The sequence below is a fragment of the Syngnathoides biaculeatus genome, chromosome 12 (assembly GCF_019802595.1).
Source record: "Syngnathoides biaculeatus isolate LvHL_M chromosome 12, ASM1980259v1, whole genome shotgun sequence".
Classification (NCBI taxonomy): Eukaryota; Metazoa; Chordata; class Actinopteri; order Syngnathiformes; family Syngnathidae; genus Syngnathoides; species Syngnathoides biaculeatus.
In genome coordinates, this window is record NC_084651.1 from 20,426,104 (window position 1) to 20,448,564 (window position 22,461).

Consider the following 22,461-nt stretch of genomic DNA (forward strand, 5'->3'; position numbering starts at 1 on the left):
CAAGTCCACAAATTACTGCCAACAGTCTGCCCTAATCTCTAACACCAGTTGTACGGGGACCGAACAGCTCATATCACAGGGTTCAGTACCCTATACTCATGAAGCTACCCCCACAGGACTCCCCGAAGGATACTGTTGAACGACTTCTCCAAATCCACAAAGCACATTATTTGGCGAACTCCCATACACCTTTGAGGTGGCTGCCAAGGGTGAAGAGCTGGTCTACTGTTCCATTGCAAGGGTAAAAACCACATTCCTCCTCCTGAATCTGATTTGATTTGACATCCCAACGGACCCTTCCCAAGGGGGCTGAGGAGTTTTTCCCCTGTAGTTGTTATACAGTCTCTCTCTTTAAGAAGGGGGACCACCACCCCAGTCTGCTGATCCAGAGGCACTCTCATCGATGTCTATGCGATGTTGCAGAGGCGTATCAACCAAGACAGCCCCACAAAATCCAGAGCCTTTAGGAACTCCAGACAAATCTCATCCACATCCAGGTCCTTGCCACCGAATAGCTTTTTAATCACCTCAGTGACTTCAACCCCAGAGATAAGAGAGCCCGCTCAGAGAACTTAGACTCTGCTGCCTATTGGGAAGGCATGTCTGTGGATTTGCGGAGGTCTTCGATGTACTCTCCGCACCGACTCACAATGTCCCAAGTCATGGTCAGCAAACTCCAACAAACTCCTCCCAAGCCCAGATTTTTGCTTCAGAAACCACCCAAGGTGCATTCCGCTTAGCCAGTCGGTAACCACCAGCTGTATAAGAATCCTTTTTCAGCTTGACCACCACTGGTGTCCATCAATGGGTTTGGAGATTGCTGCCATAACAGGCACCAACCACTTAAGGCCAGAGCTCTAGCCTCAGCAATGTAGCCATCATCAGGAATATGAGCAAAGTTCTTTCAGGTGTGAAATTCGACAGGGGATTCTGCCAGACGTTCCAAGCAGAGCAACACAATACGTTTGGGCCTCCCAAGTCGGATTGCCAACTTCCCCAACCATCAGCGCCAACTCACCACCAGGTGGTAATCAGGAGACAACTTTAGTTATTTATGGACTTTTAAGACACCAACATTATGGTCCAACTCACTCAAGATCAAACTGGGGTAAATGTAGCCCGCCAACTAAAATGAGTTTGAGTTTGTGACTAACCCTATCCAACAGGCTATGTGAACTAGAATGAGCAATTTAAGATCACAAAAGATTTTTTTTTTAAATATTTGCATGTCTTAACTAAATGTAGCAGTTATATACACAGGCTGTTTCAGATGTTTTTTTTAAAGTAATAACTAAAAATAGTAAACCAAAATAATCAAAGCTGAATCAACAAACCAACCTCGAGCTCAACCAACGCTGCAGCCACAGCTTCAACTGCAAGTCCCCCTGCTTTGAGCTGATCCACAGCCTGCAAATGATAAACAGTGATACTCTGTCATCAGTTTGTGCTGGCATACCTTATTTGTATGATACCGAGAGAAAAGATATTTAGTGTAAAGCTAAAACCACTGAATAAAAATACATTAAATACAGAGTAGCAAACAACTGTTATCACCACAAATTTGTAAACAAATTTTTCAGAAGTTCTCAACTATATGGTTTATTCAGATGTCACTACTCGTGCACGCACAGTACACACACCTGACTTTTGGTACAGGCAGCTAGGTTGATTACCGCTCAGTGATGGTGTCAATATGCGCCCTGCAACTGGCTGGTGACCAGTTCAGGCTGTAGTCCACCTTCCACCCATAGTTAGCTGACGATAAGTGGCTTGGAATCTGGGTGGATTGATGTATTTTTCACTAAGTAATTAAAGGAATAGATCAAAATGTGGCAGCAATGTGGTCGACTGGGGAGCACATCTGCCCCACAGTTCTGAGGACTGGGGTTCAAATCCTGGCTTTGCCTGTGTGGAGTTTGCGTGTTCTACCTGTGTGGCTTTTCTACGGGTACTCCGGTTACCTCCCAAATCCCCAAAACATGCATGATAGGTTAATTGAAGACTAAATTGTCCGTAGGTGTAAATGTGAGTGCAAATGGTTGGTTGTTTCTATGTGCCCTCCGATTGGCTGGCAACCACTTCAGGGTGTATACCCCTTCCTGCTCCAAAGTTAGTTGGGATAGGCTTCAGCACTCTTGTGACCCACTTGAGTATAGGCAGTTCAGAAAATGGATAGCTGGTCAAAAAGTGAAACATGATAATGAAAGTGCCTGTTTTAGAGGTGTGTGTATTGTAATGTATTATTTGAAAGTATGGAGTAATTGTTAGAAAAACAGGAGTGTGAAAGTTTTTGCAAAAAAAGAACACGTGACAATATTATTGAAGTGTATATTTTGCCTTTACACGATTAGCAAGTTTAAAAAATATATATGAGCGTTCATCAAACAACTTCCATAATGGATAGGTTGTGGCCCGGGCTAACTACACTCGCCCCTGGCACTGTTAATCTGCAAGACGTAGGTCGAAATTCAGATAATGCAAATTAAAGATAAAAAAAGAGGAGGAAAACGACTGTTGGCAGAAGAAGAAGAGGCATGCACAGTCGCTACAACTCTGTCGAGGGACTTTGACTGTTGGGACTATGACAGGAAGAGCTCAGGTGTTAGTTTACATGATGATTAGGAGAAAGGTTGATGTATTGTGCATCCAAGAGAGCAAGTGGAAAGAGACTAAGGCTAGAATCTTAGGAGCAGGGTTTAAATGGGAAGAGATGGGAAGAGAAATGGAATAGGGATTATTTTAAAGGAAGAGCTGGTTAAGAATGTCTTGGAGGTGAAAAGAGTATCAGATCGAGTGATGAGGCTGAAATTTGAAATTAAGGGTATCGTGTATCATGTGATTAGCGGCGATGTGCCACAGTTAGGATATGACCTTGAGTTAAAAAGAGAAATTCTGGAAGGAAATAGATGAAGTAGTCTTGAGCATCCCAGAGAGAGAGAGGGTTGTAATTGGTACAGATTGTAATGGACATGTTGGTGAAGGAAACGGGGTCAGATGGTGAGGACTTCGCAAAAACGATGGAATTGGCAGTAGTGAACACTTATTTCCAGAAGAGACAGAAACAGAGTGACCTACAAGAGCGGAGATAGGAGCACTAGGTAGTTTCAGCTCACGTTGTTTTGTTTCTAGTTTGGTTGCGTCGTCAGCCGGAGTGATGACACATTTCTTTTAAAAGCGAATGCACAACTAGCACTTGTAGTCAACATTTTTTGTCTTTGTTTAAGTTAAAACAAACTCACGGGCAGTCATTTCTGATGTTTGGTGCAGTAGCAACAAATATGCTACGCTAACGATCGTAAAATGCAAAGCTTGCCCCCCATCGAGGAGGTCAGAGTTCAGGTTGGTGGTGTATAACATAAGACATCGAATAACCTATCGAAATTTATATGTATACTTTTTTTTTTACTCGTTTACGACTAAACAATGTGATTGTATTTTTTTTTTCATCCATACCAAAATATAATACGCTCTATTGACTTTTTGAGAATAATTTTGGAAAATAATTGTGCATTATTTGAGGAATTACGCTATTTTAAAATGTAATTTGGGCTGTCAGTGGCCTTTTAAATTACTTAATTGCAATTACGTCACATACACCGAAACTTAAGAGTATGACTCGACAGGAGGTATTCAGTACAACCATTAATGTGAGCACAAGCCTGCTGGTCTAAATCGTGTATTGTTGCCTGATTGTGATCTGTATTGTATCAAAAGTACGTCAAGCTATCACAAGCAATAATGATTCATGCAACCTTTCCCGGAACGATCCATTGTTACCATCATTGTCGTGCTAACGAGTATATCCGGTTGTGTTTGAGTTGACAAGATAAAAGGCAGTGATCATAAAACACGCGGTGAACCAGTATCAGAATACAAGATTTTATTGCAGTCGTCTTGAAAAGTGCAATCGTGAACAAAATCTTGTCTGCTTGTGTTGTCTGTCCCACACCGCCCACTAATTTTTTTAAAATAAGTTTATTGGCCTTCAGATATTTACAAGTACTACGCCAAAAGACAAGTAACAAGCCTAAAAATGAACTAAATTTTGAATTCAAATATACTGTACTTACTGGCGACACAAGGTTAATGTGTTTAGCAGATAGAATCAGTTACAATATTGTGATCGAGAAATGATGACTTTAAAAGTTGATCACCATAAAATGCCACTTAATCTTTACTGATCACGATCAAATATGTGTAAAGTTTAGTATTAATTTATCAATTTTCAACCGATTTTCCGGATCGGGTCGCGGGGAAAGTAGCTTCAGGAGGGATACCCAGACTTCCCTTTCCCCAGACACCTCTTCCAGCTCTTCCGGAGAGATCCCGAGGCTTTCCCAGGCCAGCCGAGATACATAGCATCTCGAGCATGTCCTGGGTCTCTTTCCGGTGGGACATGCCCGGAATACCTCACCAGAGAGGCGTCCGGGAGGCATCTGATTCAGATGCCTCAGCCACTTCATCTGGCTCTTCTCAATGCGGAGGAGCAGCGGCTCGACACTGATCCCCTCCCGGATCACCGAGCTTCTCACCCTATCTCTAAGAGAGAGCCTGGACACCCTGCGAAGGAAACTCATTTCGGCCGCTTGTATCTGAGATCTTTTTCTTTCAGTCACGACCTATAGCTCATGTCCATAGGTGAGGGTAGGAACGTAGATCGACTAGTAAATTGAGAGCTTTGGCTTTCGACTTAGCTCCCTCTTTACCACAACGGACCGATACAAAGTCCGCATCACCGTAGATGCTGCACCGATCAGTCTGTCGCTCTACTGCTCCATTCTTCCCTCACTCGGGAACAAGGCCCACCCCAAGATACTTGAACTCCTACACTTGGAGCAGGATCTCTTCCCCAACCCAGGCGGGGCACGACACCCTTTTCCGAATGAGGACCACTGTCTCAGATTTGGAGGTGCTGAATCTCATCCCAGCCGCTTCACGCTCGCTGCGAACCACTCTACTGAGAGTTGGAGATCATGGCTTGATGAAGCCAACAGAACCACATCATCTGCAAAGAGCATAGATGTGATGCTGAGCCCACTAAACTGGACACACTCTACATCTCGGCTGCGCCTAGACATTATGTCCATAAAAGTTATGAACAAAATCGGTGACAAAGGGCAGCCTTGGCAGAGTCCAGCTCTCACTGGAAACGAGTTCGACTTAATTGCTGGCAATGCGGACCAAACTCTGGCAACGGTCGTGCAGGGACTGAACAGCTCGTATCAGGGCGTTCGGTACCCCATACTCCCGAAGAACCCCCCACAGGATTCCCCGAGGAACACCATCGAACGCCTTCTCCAAGTCCACAAAACACATGGAGACTGGTTGGGCGAACTCCCATGCACGCTCAAGGACTCTGCCGAGGGTGTAGAGCTGGTCCACTGTTCCACAGCCAGGACGAAAACTACATGGGCTCCTCCTGAATCTGAGATTAAATTTCCCGACGGAGGCTCCTCTCCATTAAAACTGAATAGACCTTACCAGGGAGGCTGAGGAGTGTGATCCCCTTATAGGTGGAACACACCCTCCAGTATCCAGAGGCACTGTCCCCAATGTCCACGCGATGTTGCAGAGGCATGTCAACCAGGACAGCCCCACAACATCCAGAGCCTTTAGGAACTCCGGGCGAATCTCATCTAACCCTGGGGCCCTGCCACCAAGGAGCTTTATAACCACCTCGGTGACCTCAACTCCCGAGATTGAAGAGCCCGCCTCAACGCACCCAGACTCAGCTTCCTCATGGGAAAGGATGTTGGTGGAATTGAGGAGGTCTTTGAAGTATTATCTCCACCAACTTACAACATCCCGAGTTGAGGTCAGCAGTGCCCCATCCCCACTATAGACAGTGTTGACGGTGCACTACTTCCCCCTCTTGAGACGCCGGACGGTGGACCAGAATTTCCTCAGAGTCATCTTGAAGTCGTTCTTGATGGCCTCACCAAAGTCCTCCCACGCCTCAGTGACCACCAAAGCTGCATTTTGCTCAGCCAGCCGGTACTTATCAGCTGCCTCAGGAGTCCCACAGGCCAAAAATACCCGATAGGACTCCTTCTTCAGCGTGACAGCATCCCTCACTCTTGGTGTCCAGAAATGTGTTCACAGGTTGCTGACAACCTTACGGCCAGAGCTCCGGTCGGCCGCCTCAGCAATGGAGGCGCGGAATATCGTCCATTCGGACTCCAGTGTCCCCCACCTCCTCTGGGACATGAGCAAAGTTCTTTCGAAGGTGAGAATTGAAATTCCTTCTGACAGGGGAATCTGACAGCCGTTCCCAGCAGACCCTCACAATACGTTTTGGCCTGCCACGTCGGACCGGCATTCCCCCCCCCCCTCCCCAATCGGAGCCAACTCACCACCAGGTGGTGATCAGTTGACAGCTCCGCCCCTCTCTTCACCAGAGTGTCCAAGACATGCGGTCGCAAGTCCGATGTCAGAACCACAAAGTTGATCATCGAACTGCGACCTAGGATGTCCTGGTGCCAGGTGGACATGTGGACACCCTTATACCTGAAGACGGTGTTTGTTATGGAAAATCCGTGACGAGCACAGAAGTGCAGTAACGGAACACCACTCAGGTTCTGATCAGGGGGGCCGTTCTTCCCAATCACGCCCTTCAAGGTCTCACTGTCATTGCACACATGGGGATTGAAGTCCCCCAGCAGAATGATGGGGTCCCAAGAGGTGGCACTTTGCAGCACTCCCTGTAAGGACTCCTAAAAGGGTGGGTACTATGAACTGCTGTTTGCTGCATAAGCACAAACAACAGCCAGGACCCGTCCCCCGACCTGAAGGCAGAGGAAGGCTACCCTCTCATCCACCAGGGTAAACCCCAATGTATAGGCCCCGAGCCAGGAGGCAATAAGTATACCCACACCTGCTCAGTGTCTCTAACCATGACTCTCAAGAGGAGTGGTGCCAGACCCCAAGCGGTGCATAGAGGAGAGACTATAGAGCTCGTGCACGTGACGTTATCATTTTCACAGAGCCATATTGCCAGTCAAATAAGGTGTTTGAAATTGTGGGAGACATTAAACCGGAGGAGAATATTTACAATACCCGAGACATGTTGTGCTCTTGGTTGTCAAGACAAGACAGATATTCCAAGAGATCATTCTATGGAATACCATGTGAAAAGGCCGGAAAATATCAATGGATTTCAGCAATTAAACATGATGGATAGTGCTCAACCAAAATACACACGATAGCGATCGCTTCATTTCAGGCAGGAATTATTATTCTCAATCTCAAATTCCCAAGAAGTATTTATAATGCAAAGTTGGCACATTTGAGAACAATGTGTGTTAATAAAAAAATACTGTTGCAGAGGTTTACAGAAGTTAAGTGTGACCGCAATCGCTTCCATGTATGTTCCATGGAGACGACTGTCCCCCTTTTCTTTTTTTTTTATTATAATCAGTGAATGAACTTGAGTTTGTGTAAAACCAGGGCTCATTAATTGTATTGAACTCCAGCTGAAAAGATGAATGGATTCCGGCAAAGGTTAACGTGTAATCGCACACACTTCCGCGTTCGTGAGCCGTCAACCATCGTCTTTTTTTCCAATCACAGTTGATGAATGCGAGTTTGTGTAAAACCAGGGATCATTTATTTAAATATTGGCATTTGTATTGAATACTAGCTGAAAAGATCGATGGATCCCGGCAAAGGTTAATCTGTCGTCATCAAAACCGTCACTATGTGGGATTTATTCCTGATGAGAACAGATCCAGCAACAAAGTATTCATATGCGTCCAGACTTATATACGCGTTCAAACTTTTCCGTGTAAATGTCTACAACTTACTCACCAAATCCACGTGTATATCCAGTTGTCCAAGACAAGCGGAAGCGAATTAACAGTCCAATTTCTTATCGGGGAAAACATCGACATCGGCATTAAATACGGGTTCTTTATGCCAAGTTTATCTCATTTTTCCACGTAACATCACATATTTTCACCTTCTAAAAGTCTGACGGTATCGGACAAGACTCTGAGCGTCGTGCTACAAGGCATATTTCCGTGTCCTCTCTAACTGGCTTAGCATTGAGCAATGCTTAGCTTGACCGGCAGTATGGCAAGGTAAACAAAAGTCACGTGATTTTATGACGTAGGTGCGTGAGCTCTATATCTAGTCGTAACTTTCTCAACCTCACCCACCAACTCGGGCTCATTCCCTGCCAAAGAGGTGACATTCCATGTACCTAGAGCTAGTTCCTGTAGCCAGGGATCGGATTGCCAAGGTCCCCACCTTTGGTCACCGCCCAACTCACATCGCAACCGACCCCTATGATCTCTCTCACAGGTGGTGAGCCCATGGGAAGGGGGACCCATGTTATCCTTTCGGGCTGTGCCCGGCCAAGCCCCATGGGTCCAGGCCCGGGCACCAGGAGCTCGCCTTCGAGCCCCACCTCCAGGCCTGGCTCCAGAGGGGGGCCCCGGTGACTCACGTCCGGGCAAGGCAAACCAAGATCCAATTTTTGTACTCGTCATAGGGGTTTTGGAGTTGTACTTTTTCTGGTCCCTCGCCTAGGAACTTTTTTCCATGGGTAACCATACCAGGGGCATGAAGCCCCAGACAACTTAGCTCCTCGGATCATCGGGACACACAACTCCCTCCAGCACAATAAGGTGACGGCTCAAGGAGGAGAAGTCTAGTATTACTTAAAGGATTCAAACTAAGTCCCCTCTCTTTGGATATTTCCCCCCTCTCTGTGCAGGAATTGTGGAAGGGATTTATGCATGTTGACAGGAATACACTTACTTGCTGGCAAGCTCTTTTGCATGCAAGCTTATACTCCTTTGCCTTGGATTCTGAATGGTAACCTGCTCCTGAAACAACATTAAAAAATACATTTTATAAAAGTGTATAAAAGTAAAAGTGTATAAAAGACTGATAATGAAATTTAAAAAAAAAAAAAAAAAAACTAAGCTTAAAAGAGGCAGTATTTGTAAGATTCCATTCCATTTTGTCTCAACAGAAAGAGCAATGTTTAGTACTATTACAACAAGCTTTATTAAGTCCAAATCTATAGTTCTCAATTCTGTAATACTTTTCATTATGGATGTCAGTGGGTTGGCGACTAGCCAAGTTTAGGTGAGATTGTCCACCAATAACAGTATACATATTGACAAACAAATTTAAGGTCTTCAAGCTTAAGTACTAGACTTCACACTGATTTGATCAGCCTGATCAGCTTGGCTGATAATTGCCATTTTATCTCGATCGTCTGAGGAGGAATGGAGAGTGTGGAAAAGAAGTGAGGAAACGGGTCCAAGTGGGATGGAACAGTTGGCAGAAGGTGTCTGGTGTTCTATGCGACAGAAGAGTCTCGGTTAGGATGAAGGGCAGAGTTTATAAAACAGTGGTGAGGCCGGCCATGATGTACGGATTAGAGACGGAGGCAATGAAGAAACAACAGGAACCAGAACTGGAGGTAGCAGAAATGAAGATGCTGATGTTCTTGCTTGGAATGAACAGGTTGGATAGGATTAGAAATTAGCTCATTAGAGGGACAGCCAAAGTTAGATGTTTTGGAAACAAGGTTAGAGAGCTGACTTAGATGGTTTGGACATCTTCAGAGGCGAGAGAGTGACTTTATTGGTACAAGGGTGCTGAGAATGGAGCTGCCAGGCAAAAGAGCGAGAGGAAGACCAAAGAGAAGGTTGATGCATGTTGTGAGGGAGGACATGAGGACAGTGGGTGTTAGAGAAGATGCACAAGATAGGCTCAGATGGGCAAAGATGACACGCTGTGGCGACCCTTAACAGGACAAGCCAAAAGGAAAAGTAGATTCATCTTTCTTCACCATGTTCCCCAAGAAACTTTAGAGTGATTAAGTTGTGTATGTGCGTACATTCGTACATGTTTTCTCTCAGCTGTCAGATGTTTCCCTTCTCCGTCCCCCACGATGCTTTTTGCTTGTCATTCACCCTTCTCTTCTCATACTCACCCAACGCCTACGCTACGGTAAATGAACATATCTGTTATTCTTCTTTAGATGATGTACTTCAAATGTTTATTTTTTTATGGGTTGTTTGGGAGAGATTAAGCAATTTACGTGTAAGAAGCACTTCTACTTACGAAAAATTCACGTTATGAACCTTCTGGAGCTAATTAATTTCGTAAGTAGTGGCACCACTCTACATTAATTGCATTATGTAATTATTGCCATCTACACAAGACTATTAATTTGTTCTGTCTGTCACTATGCCTGACTGGCATAAATAGATGAACAAAGATACATAATTTATTGTAAATATATATATTCTTGAACAATTAAGTACACAAGTATATACAGTGAAAGAACAGGTCTTTTAAAGGTCTAATCCAGAGGAAATGTATTTTGTCTTCTAATCCAGAGGAAATGTATTTTGTCTATCATGCAAATGTAGCTAAAATTTCATTTAAAAAAATATTTTAAAAATTCTCAACACAACAGAAATTAAATACATTAGCACCAATGTGCACATTTTCTTTGTAATCCAATTAATGATTTGAACCTCAGAACTTTGATGCAGATCCGCTCACCACAAACTCTGTTTCAATTACTTTTGGCAAACAAGTTAATGGAGTCCATACAACTTACCTGCATGAACTAACACAAATCCACCGGTTGATTCCTGTTTGTTGGGGCATGAATTGTCTGCATATAAAGTGTATTGTTGCGCTTCAGCAGAATTTTGTAGCCTTTCCATAACCCCTGCATAACGTGATCATAGCCCATTATCTGCATTTGAGGACATTTTGAAGGCACACCTGTGAAAACAAAAGGCAAAACAAACGGCACTCTTAAGTCACCTCCAAAATTCAATTACCTGGTGTTGCTATTTTGAAAATGTCAAGTGCAGGATACTGAGCAGTCCTGTAATGGTGAACACATAGTGCTAGTCGTGCAAATAATCCAGTGGTAGGGGCTTAGGTCCACCAGGGCCTTCTCTGCAAGCCTAAAGACTATCAGAAGCAAGGACCAGTTGTGAGATTATGAAATTATGTTTGTTCCATAAAATGGGATTATTCCCAACCATCTATTCTTTATTTTTTGTAGTCTTTCTCCATGTTTCACTGCTTCCAGTCCATAAGCATGTTGGAGGTTTTTTTTTTTTTTTTTGTCCAAATAGATTCACGGGGGTTGTACAATGGTTTAGCTGGAAAGCATTCGCCTCGTAGTTCTGAGGTCCCGGGATCGATCCTGGACCCACCTGTGTGGAGTTTGCATGTTCACCCCGTGCCTGCGTGGGTTTCCTCCGGGCACTCCGGTTTCCTCCCACATCCCAAAAACATGCAACATTAATTGGACACTCTAAATTTCCCCTAGGTTTGATTGTGAGTGCAGCTGTTTGTCTCTATGTGCCCTGTGATTGGGTGCAACCCAGTTCAGGGTGTACCCCACCTCCTGCCTGTTGACAGCTGGGATAGGCTCCCGCGGCCCTTGTGAGGATAAGCAGCTTAGATAGATAGATAGATAGATAGATAGATAGATAGATAGATAGATAGATAGATAGATAGATAGATAGATAGATAGATAGATAGATAGATAGATAGATATAGATAGATAGATAGATAGATAGATAGATAGATAGATAGATAGATAGATAGATAGATACACGGGCTGGCACGGTGCACAGCTGTAGAGCGTTGGCCTCACAGTTCAAATCACAGCCCCGCCTGTGTGAAGTTTGCATGTTCTCCCCATGCCTGCGTGGGTGGGTTTTCTCTGGGCACTCCGGTTTCATCCCACATCCCAAAAACATGCAACATTAATTGAACACTCTAAATTGATTTTGAGTGCAACTGTTGTGTGCGACTGGCTGGCAACCAGTTCAGTACCCCACCTCCTGCCCGATGGCAGGTGGGATGGGCTCCAGAAATCCCGCTGATCCTAGGTTTGCTCCGTTGGTAAATATAATTATCTGCTTCTGTAAACAATCAACTTTGAACTTGTTCACTTTTCCATCCGACAACCTTTAGTGATCTAGCTTTTTTTTGGGAAAGGGGGGGGGGTAAAGTACGATCTCTGTTAACAACGATACCTGTAGAACAACCAGAATTATGTTAATAAACATAGATTTCTCTAAATGATTCTAACGCAATATTAATGTCATAATAACAACACCTATTAATTTGAATGAAACTTTTAGACAAGGACTGCAAAAAAATCAAAACGACAAATCGTTGTAAAAAACAAACAAACAAACAAAAAAAAAAGACAATTACCTTCCTCCTGCGGTTGCCTTGTACACCGCAAGCAGCAATTCCAAACCACGAAACGCCGTTGGTCGCGGACGTCGTACCCCCTGTAAAGTATGACATCCAATTTGCTGTATCATCACAGTAACGCGTCATTTCCCATTTTTTTTTTTTGGTTGTTTTAGTGTTTCGTAGATTATTGATATAAAAGGAAGGGTAGTAAATAGTACTTCGATATTTTCCAACAAGGACATGTATAGATTTCAAAGTACAATTATAACGCTTGCATCATGTTGTCATTAAAAAAAAATAAACGTAAATGCTGGCGGATTCATTACAGCCAAAATAACGCAATGGAAGATTGTAGTTGCGATAGCAAGCTAACACTCGCCAACATAGAAGCAAACTAATATCGACCGACAATTTATAATCGTCCGCCACCAGTGAAACACCACTATGGTTTGGTATGTCCCGAACACGCATCAACGATCATGAGCAACTAAACCTTGCAACTCTGAAAGACTTCACTTTCTATATTAGCTGGTTAGCCGACGCGACATAAAGTACTTCCTGGTTCAACTACCCGTTGCTAAGGAAGTGGTGCAGTCGAGGCGTTTGATCACGTGACTCAAATGTGCTCTTTAACGCACACTCATTGGCCATGAAACCAATCTCATTTGAAATGAGATTACACTATTCGGCACCGTTATACGTGACTGTATTTCAATACATTGTTTGTGCATAATACTCTATTGTGGATCTCGTATTTATCCACACATTACGTCTTGTACAAAGTACCACAAGCGGTATTTGAGTAAAATAAGTTATTTTGACATAAAACAAATTTGGTTGGCTTGCGCACGGTAAAGTAATGTAAAGTGTTGGGCCCGCAGTTCTGAGGACCAGGTTTCGATCACGCCCCCGCCTGTGTGGAGTTTGCATGTTCTCCCCGTCCCTGCATGGGTTTTCTCCGGGTACTCTGGTTTCCTCCCAGATCCCAAAAACATGCAACATTAATTGGACACTCTAAATTGCCCCTAGATGTGATTGTGAGTGTGGATGCCCTGCGATTGGTTGGCAACCAGTTCAGGGTGTACCCTGCCTCCTGCCGAGACAAACAACCATTCGACCTCACAATCACACCTCTGGGCAATTTAGAATCTTCAATTAATGCATGTTTTTGGGATATGGGAGCAAATCGGAGTGCCCAGAGTAAACCCATCCACGCACGGGGGAAACATGCAAACTCCACACAGAACCCAAGACCTCAGAACTGCTCTACAGCTGCTCCTCCGTGTCGCCATATAATAATAATAATAATATGTGGAAAAAAATCTGTTTCCAAGCTCCTTGATGGCTTGACCAAGACAGAACTTGCTCTCATGCTGCCATGTTATTGAGGCACGCAAGTGTCTTACTAAATATGAATCGAGGAGCGAGCATCAAGGAGGTATAATAAATGAACCTAAAAAAATACCTTTGAAGTCTTTTTGCTTCTTGACAGTGATGTAAAAAAAATCTTGATTTAGTGTTATTATACACATTTTGTATTATTGTTTTATGTAGGCAGTATTTAACAATGAAATGACTTTTAATTCAACTAGTTGACAGACACTGTGCAGTGAAGTCAGCAATTGGGATGTAATGTTTCAAAGGCATTTTGCATCGTTAAAAAATGTTTTACTGATGGTACACAGTTTTGGCAATGCATGTAACGTGTTTTTTAAACAATACAAGTTGTTTAATTTGTTTGTGTTACTCTTCAAGAAATCTAGAGCTGAGATTTAAAACCCAAACCTCAGAATTCACCATGCTCCTCATACATTTTTATCTCATATTACTTTCAAAAGAAGAAACAAATTTTTGGTCCTATTCTCCAACAACAAGGTGACGTTGTTGGATCAGAGTTGGATGCGAAGATAGCTATTTATGACAAGATCCTCAGGGTATGAGCATGTCTTATAATGCAAACTGAGTTAGCCAATGCGCAAATCCTGCCAACACAAATTGCAGAAGCGAACTTGGGATTTTTTGTACCAGACTGAAAAGAGAAGACAGTTCGACAAAAACGACTTAAGGATGATTCAAAAACAAGAATGGGTTTGTTCTGCCGTTCCCTTATTTAGGAGTTGTCAATACAAGATTAGACAACCGCGAAGAACGCTTTTACCGCATAGGAGGTCTTCTGACCCTCATTTTATTTAACACTGTAATGATGACAGCATACGTGCCCCACCTGTGGGATATTAAAACCATACTTCTCAAGATATCAAAATAGATGGGGCTTTTGACAATTGGTTCCTAGTTTCTTGTTACTTATCTGTAACCATGACAATCATAAGTACCTATAGATGGTGTGACCTAAAATGTGCCTACGTTTTGGGCTAGACTAGTCCACTGATTGAAAAGCTTTGGTTTTTGGGAACATGAAGTTGTCATGGCCTAATAATAGTAAAAATAAAGTAATAATACAGTGTGTTACATACAATTAAAAAAAAAAAATCAGGGCATTGAATATGTAGCGATATGGGGTCTAAACTAAGACATACTCTCCATTTTGTGAACATTTTGAAAACATACACCGATGCAAAAAACAGAGTAGCCATCAGTGATACACTGATTGTAGTCCTACATTACTAAATGTAATACAGTACAATAAAGGTGTAGATCATTTTCTAGTATCAAAATCAGATAAATGTAGGATCTTCTTCTCTAATCACAAATAAATACAGAAAAAAACAACTAAAAAAGAAGTAATGGGTGTACTTTTATGTTAATCTAACCTTAGTTGAACATCAATTTATAAAATCGAGCTATTAGATGCCTGCACATGCGCTAGACGCCTTACACGATGATTACTTTGAATGTTCTGCAACCCTGTCATCTAGCGGTTGATTTTAATATTACATCAAGTTTAATGCAACAATGGCTCAAACATTTCACTTTTCCAGTCAAATCTTTTGGACCACAAAATTTGCATTGCATTTGCATTCTTTGGAAAATCTCAAAATAAATCAGAGAATGGAACTAAAATAGGTGAAAAAGAATAGGGAAATAGTTTTAAAATGGTAGTCACAAACTACTTAGCCATGTAAAGTCTTTTTTGAGAGTCCCATTGAGAATACGTTCAAGTCACTCGCTATGGTGCGTATTTTCAATTGAGGCATGGCTCTATCTGTTGGTGTCCTAACAAACATATTTGTTATTCATAATAATAAGTATATGGGGTGAAATAAAAAGGTGAGGGCAATGTGAATTATTGACACTTTCCCACGATTTCACCATGATCTTGGGAACAGATGGGTCAGATCAGTCCACCAAATACACAGCAGATGGCAGGAGGTTGTCCCTGAAGCAAAACTCCTATACAACGGCTTGCTTACTTATCGTATCTTCCCTAATCAAAAGTAATTGTTTGCATATAACACGACATTTTGATTTTTGGTCAATATCCTAACTGTCATTATTTAGATGGCGCACATATCACTGCCACTTTCGTTCCCATAGTGACAAACACTAAACGTAACTTTATTGCGTTACCAGTTAAAGGGAAACAGTAGACACAACAATCTGCCAATTACCATCTCCACTACTATGAATGTATAGGAGGTACAATAATACAGTAGATTACATAAAAATGCATGCAATGCAGTGAAATTCATCAGATCGTATTCAAAATACCCAATTGAAAATGTGATTGGGTGGAATTGTTTCATTTCCCCCTAACTCGCTCAGACTGACATGAATCCTGGAGACTTTGCAGGACCTCACAAACTATAAATGACCTATTCAACAGCTTCGGTACGTGGACTGTTTTGATGGACTCGGCCATTCTCCCAATCACAAGATCACTTCCCTTTTCTTACAGGCCAATCAGATGGTCAAGATTCGTACACATAATTTACGCCGCAATCAGGGTAGGTTGAGCCGAGTGAGCGCCGGAGACGTTTGACAGCTTCCCAGGTGAGAGAAGCTTCAAAAAGGCTGTCAGACTTACCATTTCCATTTTATCCCTCGGAACACCATTCACAGTGAGTCTGGGGTTGCCACAGTCAAAAAACAACCACTCGAAGACCAATTACTCTGGCAGCATGAGCAAAAAGAAAAAGGACTGGAAGACTGAAAAAGGTAAGGCTTGTTTGGAGCAGGAATGGTAATATTACGTGCTCTTCATGGTTAACGGAATGCGTACATTCTTATTATGCTTTAAATGTGACTAATGCTCTTATCCCGTGTGGCTCTTAACTACTTTCCATTTAGCACCTGCGCTTGTCCCAAACACCAAGTGAACACACGTTGTCAGGTGATAGCGCCTGCTTGACTACAGTAATTGCGCGTTACGCATCTGTAACGACACTACTCTGCCCAAGCTCGTGTTTAGCTTGCATCCAGGGTACCAGTTTCTTTGTCATTCACCTGTCGGAGTAACGTCGCTTTCGCTCTCCAACATCCATATGTGCTAACCTTTTTCGAGCCAAACAGCACAGCGAGATGACATAAATTTTATTAGTTCCAGTATCAGTGCCTCACAGTAATAGCAAAAATACATCTTGTGCACTTTGACACTAATTTCACCTTGTCTGGCATTCTATCTTGTTAAGTGCAGTTGCAGCACGTACAAGTGAGCACTAAATCAGTGTTGGTCTAACGTGTATGCCATTGTACCACTGGGTACAATACGGTGCAAATAAGGGACTATGCAAACCTATCTACCTCCTAAATACAAATGTAGTGCTCTACAGCAGTGATTCCCAAACAGTGTGCCATGAGGGCTCTTCAGGTGTGCCGTGGGAAGTTATTCAATTTTATGTAACTGCTAAAAAAACAAAACAAAAAGAAAACAAAAAAAAACATTTATTCCAAGAAATAATGTAATCTAATAATCTTCATTCATCAATCAGGTTTTTTTTTTATAGCCAATGAGGCACAATGACAGACAGAACAAAAAAATCCTCTTGTATTAGATGGCAGGAAGTACATACAGTAATTAATCAATCCATTTTTTGGTAACATTTACTTTTGTTGTTGTGCCGTGGGTTTTTCAATTGTAAAATATGTGCCTTGGTTCTATAAAGGTTGGAAATCACTCTTCTACAGGACAGCACGGTGAACATGCGGTGAGTGCTGCCTCAGTGTTCTGAGGGGCGGGGGTTTGATTCTGGGCTCCTGGCTTGCTGTGTGGAATTATGATTACAGTACTATTTCAAAAGACACAGAAAAAACTGATATAAATACTACTAAATAAAAATAAAGTAGCTTTTAAATTCAGATATACTGTACACAACGGCAACACAGAGTAAATGTCTTTTGCAGAGCCGATCAGAGTCGTCTTTGATTGGATCAGTAAATTATGACATTAAAACCAATTAGCCAATCTGGATACCACACCATATTGGCTTTAATCACTGCCTTAATGAACCATGGCATTGTGACAATGCCTGGAAGTTTTAGAATCCCAGATTCCTTGATGCTTGCTGTAAGTTTATCTTTGTTTTTGGGCCTGGTGCCCCTCATTTTCCTTTTAGCACCCAAAAGATTCTCAGTATGGTTCAGATCTGGCGAGTTGGCTGGCCAGTCAAGCATTGTCATGGCATGGGCATCAAAACAGGTTTTACTGCTTCTGGTGGTGTGGGCAGGGCTGGAAGATCCTCAGCTAAAGGAATCATGAAACCTTCAACAACATTCTGGTAGACTGTTGCGTTGACCTTGGATTGAAGAAAGTAGAGTGGAAATTTGCACTGCAAATCATCACTGACTGTGGCTATTTCACACTCGACCTCAAGCAGCTTGGGTTCTGATTTTCACCCGTCTTCCTCCAAACCCTTGCAACTTGAACGACTCCCGCCTCATTCTACTCTTTCTGGATCTCTACTTAATTATTGAAATTCTAATAGACTTTCCATTGATATGCTTGGTCACAGGACACTACGAATAGCTAGCCTCCTCATCTCTGAACTTTAGTGACTTACCCATCCTGTGGCGGGTATCATTGATTGTCAAGTCAGCAGTCTTCCTCCTTATTGAACCCAACTGAGGCAACTGAACCAAACTGAAGCTATTTCATGACACTCAGTTTAAAACATTTGTGGGCTGCAAATTTTGGGTCATTTCTTCACAATGTTCTAATTTTTTTGAATTCCCCATTTCAAGGGTTTTATGATCTGAAAGCTCAAATTATGTAAAAAATAAATAAGTCTTGAAATTGTTTAAATTGTGGGTCCAAAATCTATAATCTATGGTATCTTAACCTTTTGTATGGAGTTATTGAAATAAATAGTTTTCCATGATATTCAAATTTATTTTGGAAAGGGACAGTAGACATGGATGGTCAAGCTATATCTCCCCAAAAAAGGTGTGAGCAAATCATATGCTGGTGCGACCAAAGGAAAAAGTTGGTTACACGAGTGGCACCAGTGCAAAAATTAATGTCTGTCCTGTATGTACTGTGAAACACTTTTGTAACGAATAATATGCCTGTTATAAAGTTACAGCCGACATTATCGTCCTTATTCTGTAGTGGGAATGGCTGTCATGTCAGTTTTTATTTTCTTTTTGTGTTTGACAGAGAGACTTCTCCGCATGGACCGCGAGGAAAGGCGCAAAGATGGCTATCGTCGTCAAGATTACATAAGTCTGGACAAGATTCCAACCTGGAGAGAAGAAAACTACTGTAAGAAAAGAAACAATTGATGGACATACACACACACTATACTTATGCTTACCAAATAATTCAATGAACAGGCAGTGAGGAAAACACTTGGTTGGACCAAACAAGCTATTGCTTTTCCGATAGGATACTGACGCTGGCTACCTGTACGTCTGTCTGTCTTTCTTTTTCTTCCTTCCTTCCGGGTCGCGGGGGCAGTGGCTTTAGCAGGGATACCCAAACTTCCCTCTCCCCAGCCACTTCATCCAGCTCTTCCGGATGGCTCGCAAGGTGTTCCCAGGGCAACCAAGACACATGGTCTCTGCTGCGTGTCCTGGGTCATCACCAGGGCCTATTTCCGGTGGGACGTGCTTGGAACACCTCACCAGGGAGGTGTCTGTGAGGCATCCAGATCAGATGCCCCAGCCACCTCATATGGCGCAAAATTTTAGCTAAGAAGTGTTATGAAAGAGGGAAAAGAACATCAACAAACCCAAATGACTAGTCCTGAATAAAATTCTCTGATGAATGCAAGAGAGCTGATTTAAAAAAAACATTTTTTTAAAAGGTCTGTTCTATCTGGTATCAAGTTACTAATTCAGTCACTCACATTTGAAAAATGTACAGGTGTGGTCAGTCGTGCCCACAGATAAAGTTGCGGGTCTTATTTGGGATAGAATCTCAAGACCTTAAAATAACTTACTGGATTAATATAACTATAAATTAAAAATAAAATGAACAAATACATAACTAAAATGGAAAACAAAAATTTTAAATTCAGAAATGCTAATTTCCAATTTCAACTGATATTAGTAGAGCATGATATAAAATGGTATTTAAAATTTTTCATCAATAAAAATTCTTGATCTGACAAACTTTAGCTGAAGAAAAGTTAAATGCAATGGCCTGTCAAGGAATAAACAGAACTGTCTGAAACCGCAATGTTTTGAAAATGCTGAAAGTTTCGTTCAACATAATCGCCATTAGTGGCAAAAAGCTAGCAAGTTTGCGACATTGTAACAAACATTCCTGTTGGCTGCATACATCACCGCAACTGCTGTAAATAGGAGGCCGGCTTGCTAGAATGTGCCTCTGTGTGCGTGCGCTTGACTTATTGACCACACCTGAATCAAGCGATAAGGTGGATGACAGTCTGTCTTTTTTTTTTTTTTCTCTCTGGGCACGTCGTCACACTGGCTCGCGATCGATGCATTGACAACCCTTGGTGTAACTGAATTTCCTTTGACATGGCTCGTGATTTTGATGACTTTCAACGTAAATGCGCTTGCAGTACATGAAGCAGCTCGGAACATGGGCTTTTGGCATCACTTCTGTACATGCTCAATATGGTTAACTTGCATTTCCTGGGTCCGGGTGAAAACTGATTGTTTAGGAGCAGGCTTGTTTAGTTAACGTTTATGAAAAACGCATAAATTAATGTCAAGACTACACAAAATAAGCGATGTCTTTCAATTTCTATTTTTTATACTCGTAACAAATTTTACGCGTGTGATTTTTCGTGCTCCACTGTGCAGATTTGCAAGCACGATGGTGCGCGATTGTGCTCGTCAAATCACAGTGAATGTAATTTCACCTATTACAACCTCATCAAGATGGGTTTGCTGATTTTTAGTGACAACAAATTTAAAATCCATCCATTTTCTACACCATTTATTCTCACTAGGGACAGAAGTATCCTGGAGTCAATCCCAACTCACTCCAGGCGAGAGCCGGGGTAGACCCTGAATTGGTCTCTACCCAGTCACAGGGCATATATAGAGAAACAACCATTCACATTCACACCTATAGGAAATGTCATCTTCAATAACCTATCATGCGTGTTTTTGGTATATGGGCGGAAACCGGAGCACCCACAGAATTTTTTTAGCCGATCACCAATCAGTCGACATTGCGATAGGGATGGGTGGCATTGCCACGACTGCTGTTTAGAATTCAAGAGAGGCGGTACATAGGAAGCCAGGTTGCTAGAACAAGCCTTATGTGCTCATGCGCAGTAACACATCAGAAGAGGCCAGGATTCGTCAAACTAACTGTCAATCGATGCACGTGATCCATGTACTTGCCACACCTGACTCAAGTGAGGAGATGGATGATGGGCTGATTTTTTTTTTTTTCCTTTTTCTTTTTTTCCGCATGCGGTGGACCAAAACGGCCTTGGAAATTGACCAGTCGATCGATGGATTGGGCACCCATTGGTATAAAGTCTACAGAAAACCCAAACAGGCCTGGGGAGAACATGCAAACTCCATATAGGCAAGGCCAGGTTTGAACCCAGGTCCTCACAACCCTAATCTGTCTTCCACCATACTGCCTAAATTAGAAATCCATCCATCCATTTTCTGAGCTGCTTATCCTCACGGGGGTCGCAAGAGTGTTGGAGCCAAGCCTAGCTGTCATCGGGCAGGAGGCAGAGTACATCCTGACCTGGTTGTCAGCTATTTGCAGGGCACATAGAGACAGACAACAGTTGCACTAACAGTCACACCGAGGGGTAATATTGGCACATTTGGGGATTTTTTTTTTCCCCAACTTTGCACTGAACTGCTACTTATTTATTGTGGGGCACTGCAGTGTCCTCTGTGACCATTTTCCCATTGCTTCTGTAACAAACAATCCTCCGATGTAAATACGACTGAAAAAATTTTACATTGTGTATTTAAAAAAATAATTATACAAAAAACATTATGTGATGAGATGATTATTTTTTTTTCTTTTAGCTGATAACAGAGAAGATGGGAAGCTTTTGACTGGAGGAGGTGGTTTGAATGAGAAAGTATCTCTATACAAAGGAGACATTACTGTGCTGGAGTTGGATGCAATTGTCAATGCTGGTAAGTACTCTATCCTTTGACTCTAGTATGTGGTTGTTCGTTACTTTCCATGTCTCAAGTTGTCTTATTTTTACAACATGCTATGGCTACCATATACTGTTCATCAGAATGGAATGTCTGTTGCGCTTTGGTCTCTCCTCAATTCATTTCAGTGTAGTTCCTTGGCACCAAGATGCCACAAGATAGCAGCAAAGAACTATATTTATTGCATGAGCCCGAGCACAACAGGGATTCCGTGAGCTTTCAGTAGAGCAAAGGACAGGTTAGAGGGGGAAAAAAAAACAGAAAATGTGAGTCAAGTGGGGATCAATGCAAAATTATATGGAGTATTGGGATTTCTGTTGAAATTTCAGGAAACCTAAAATGAGCTGAAATTTTCCATAGGAACTAAATTTGACCTTCTCTAAATCTTTGAATGCACATGTCCAACTGTTCAATGTTTCAGTACGTTTTGCAGAACTTGCTGTTCTCTAACAAGAGCAACGATCCATTAATTGATTGTATTCAAAACTTCAGAAAAGGTCAGATTACGTTGACCTGTAAACATTATAGTGCATTTATGGTTCATCCTGATATTTCAATTGAAGGCCGCCTGTGCCTGCATAATTAGTTTTTATTTGTACAGCATGGATAGCCTTTTTGTTTGTCTCTGGTAATGAACTGCTGGCAACAAAAGTAAGGATTTTTCTGTTAATGAAAGTTCTTAGCAGCAGGAAGTTAATGGCAGATGAGCAGAAATGCCGTTTTCAGGTTTTTTTTTTTTTAATTATTCTGTGC

At 42.3% G+C, this 22,461-nt stretch overlaps 2 protein-coding genes across 7 annotated transcripts in view; one reads left to right on the forward strand and one right to left on the reverse strand.

The window, feature by feature from the left end:
* Positions 1–12,750, reverse strand: part of tasp1 (taspase, threonine aspartase, 1) — a 43,646-nt gene extending 30,896 nt beyond the window's left edge. For 3 of the 4 annotated variants that reach the window (XM_061836392.1, XM_061836391.1, XM_061836393.1), the window contains exons 1-5: positions 12,692–12,750; positions 12,214–12,293; positions 10,586–10,755; positions 8,761–8,828; positions 1,339–1,407 (exon numbers count right to left, since the gene is read on the reverse strand). In XM_061836392.1, coding sequence (XP_061692376.1) covers positions 1,339–1,407; positions 8,761–8,828; positions 10,586–10,694 — 246 coding nt within the window. In that variant the 5' untranslated portion in view covers positions 10,695–10,755; positions 12,214–12,293; positions 12,692–12,750. Of the gene's footprint in view, positions 1–1,338; positions 1,408–8,760; positions 8,829–9,861; positions 9,962–10,585; positions 10,756–12,213; positions 12,294–12,691 lie in introns of all 4 variants that reach the window. The other variant, XM_061836394.1, reaches the window with a different exon arrangement.
* Positions 11,675–22,461, forward strand: part of macrod2 (mono-ADP ribosylhydrolase 2) — a 460,594-nt gene continuing 449,807 nt past the window's right edge. The window contains exons 1-5 of one of the 3 annotated variants that reach the window (XM_061836387.1): positions 11,675–11,895; positions 16,055–16,103; positions 16,219–16,314; positions 18,752–18,856; positions 21,571–21,684. In XM_061836387.1, the coding sequence (XP_061692371.1) occupies positions 11,842–11,895; positions 16,055–16,103; positions 16,219–16,314; positions 18,752–18,856; positions 21,571–21,684 (418 nt within the window). In that variant the 5' untranslated portion in view covers positions 11,675–11,841. Of the gene's footprint in view, positions 11,896–12,219; positions 12,301–15,951; positions 15,988–16,054; positions 16,104–16,218; positions 16,315–18,751; positions 18,857–21,570; positions 21,685–22,461 lie in introns of those variants that run through there. The other 2 variants (XM_061836389.1, XM_061836388.1) reach the window with 2 other exon arrangements.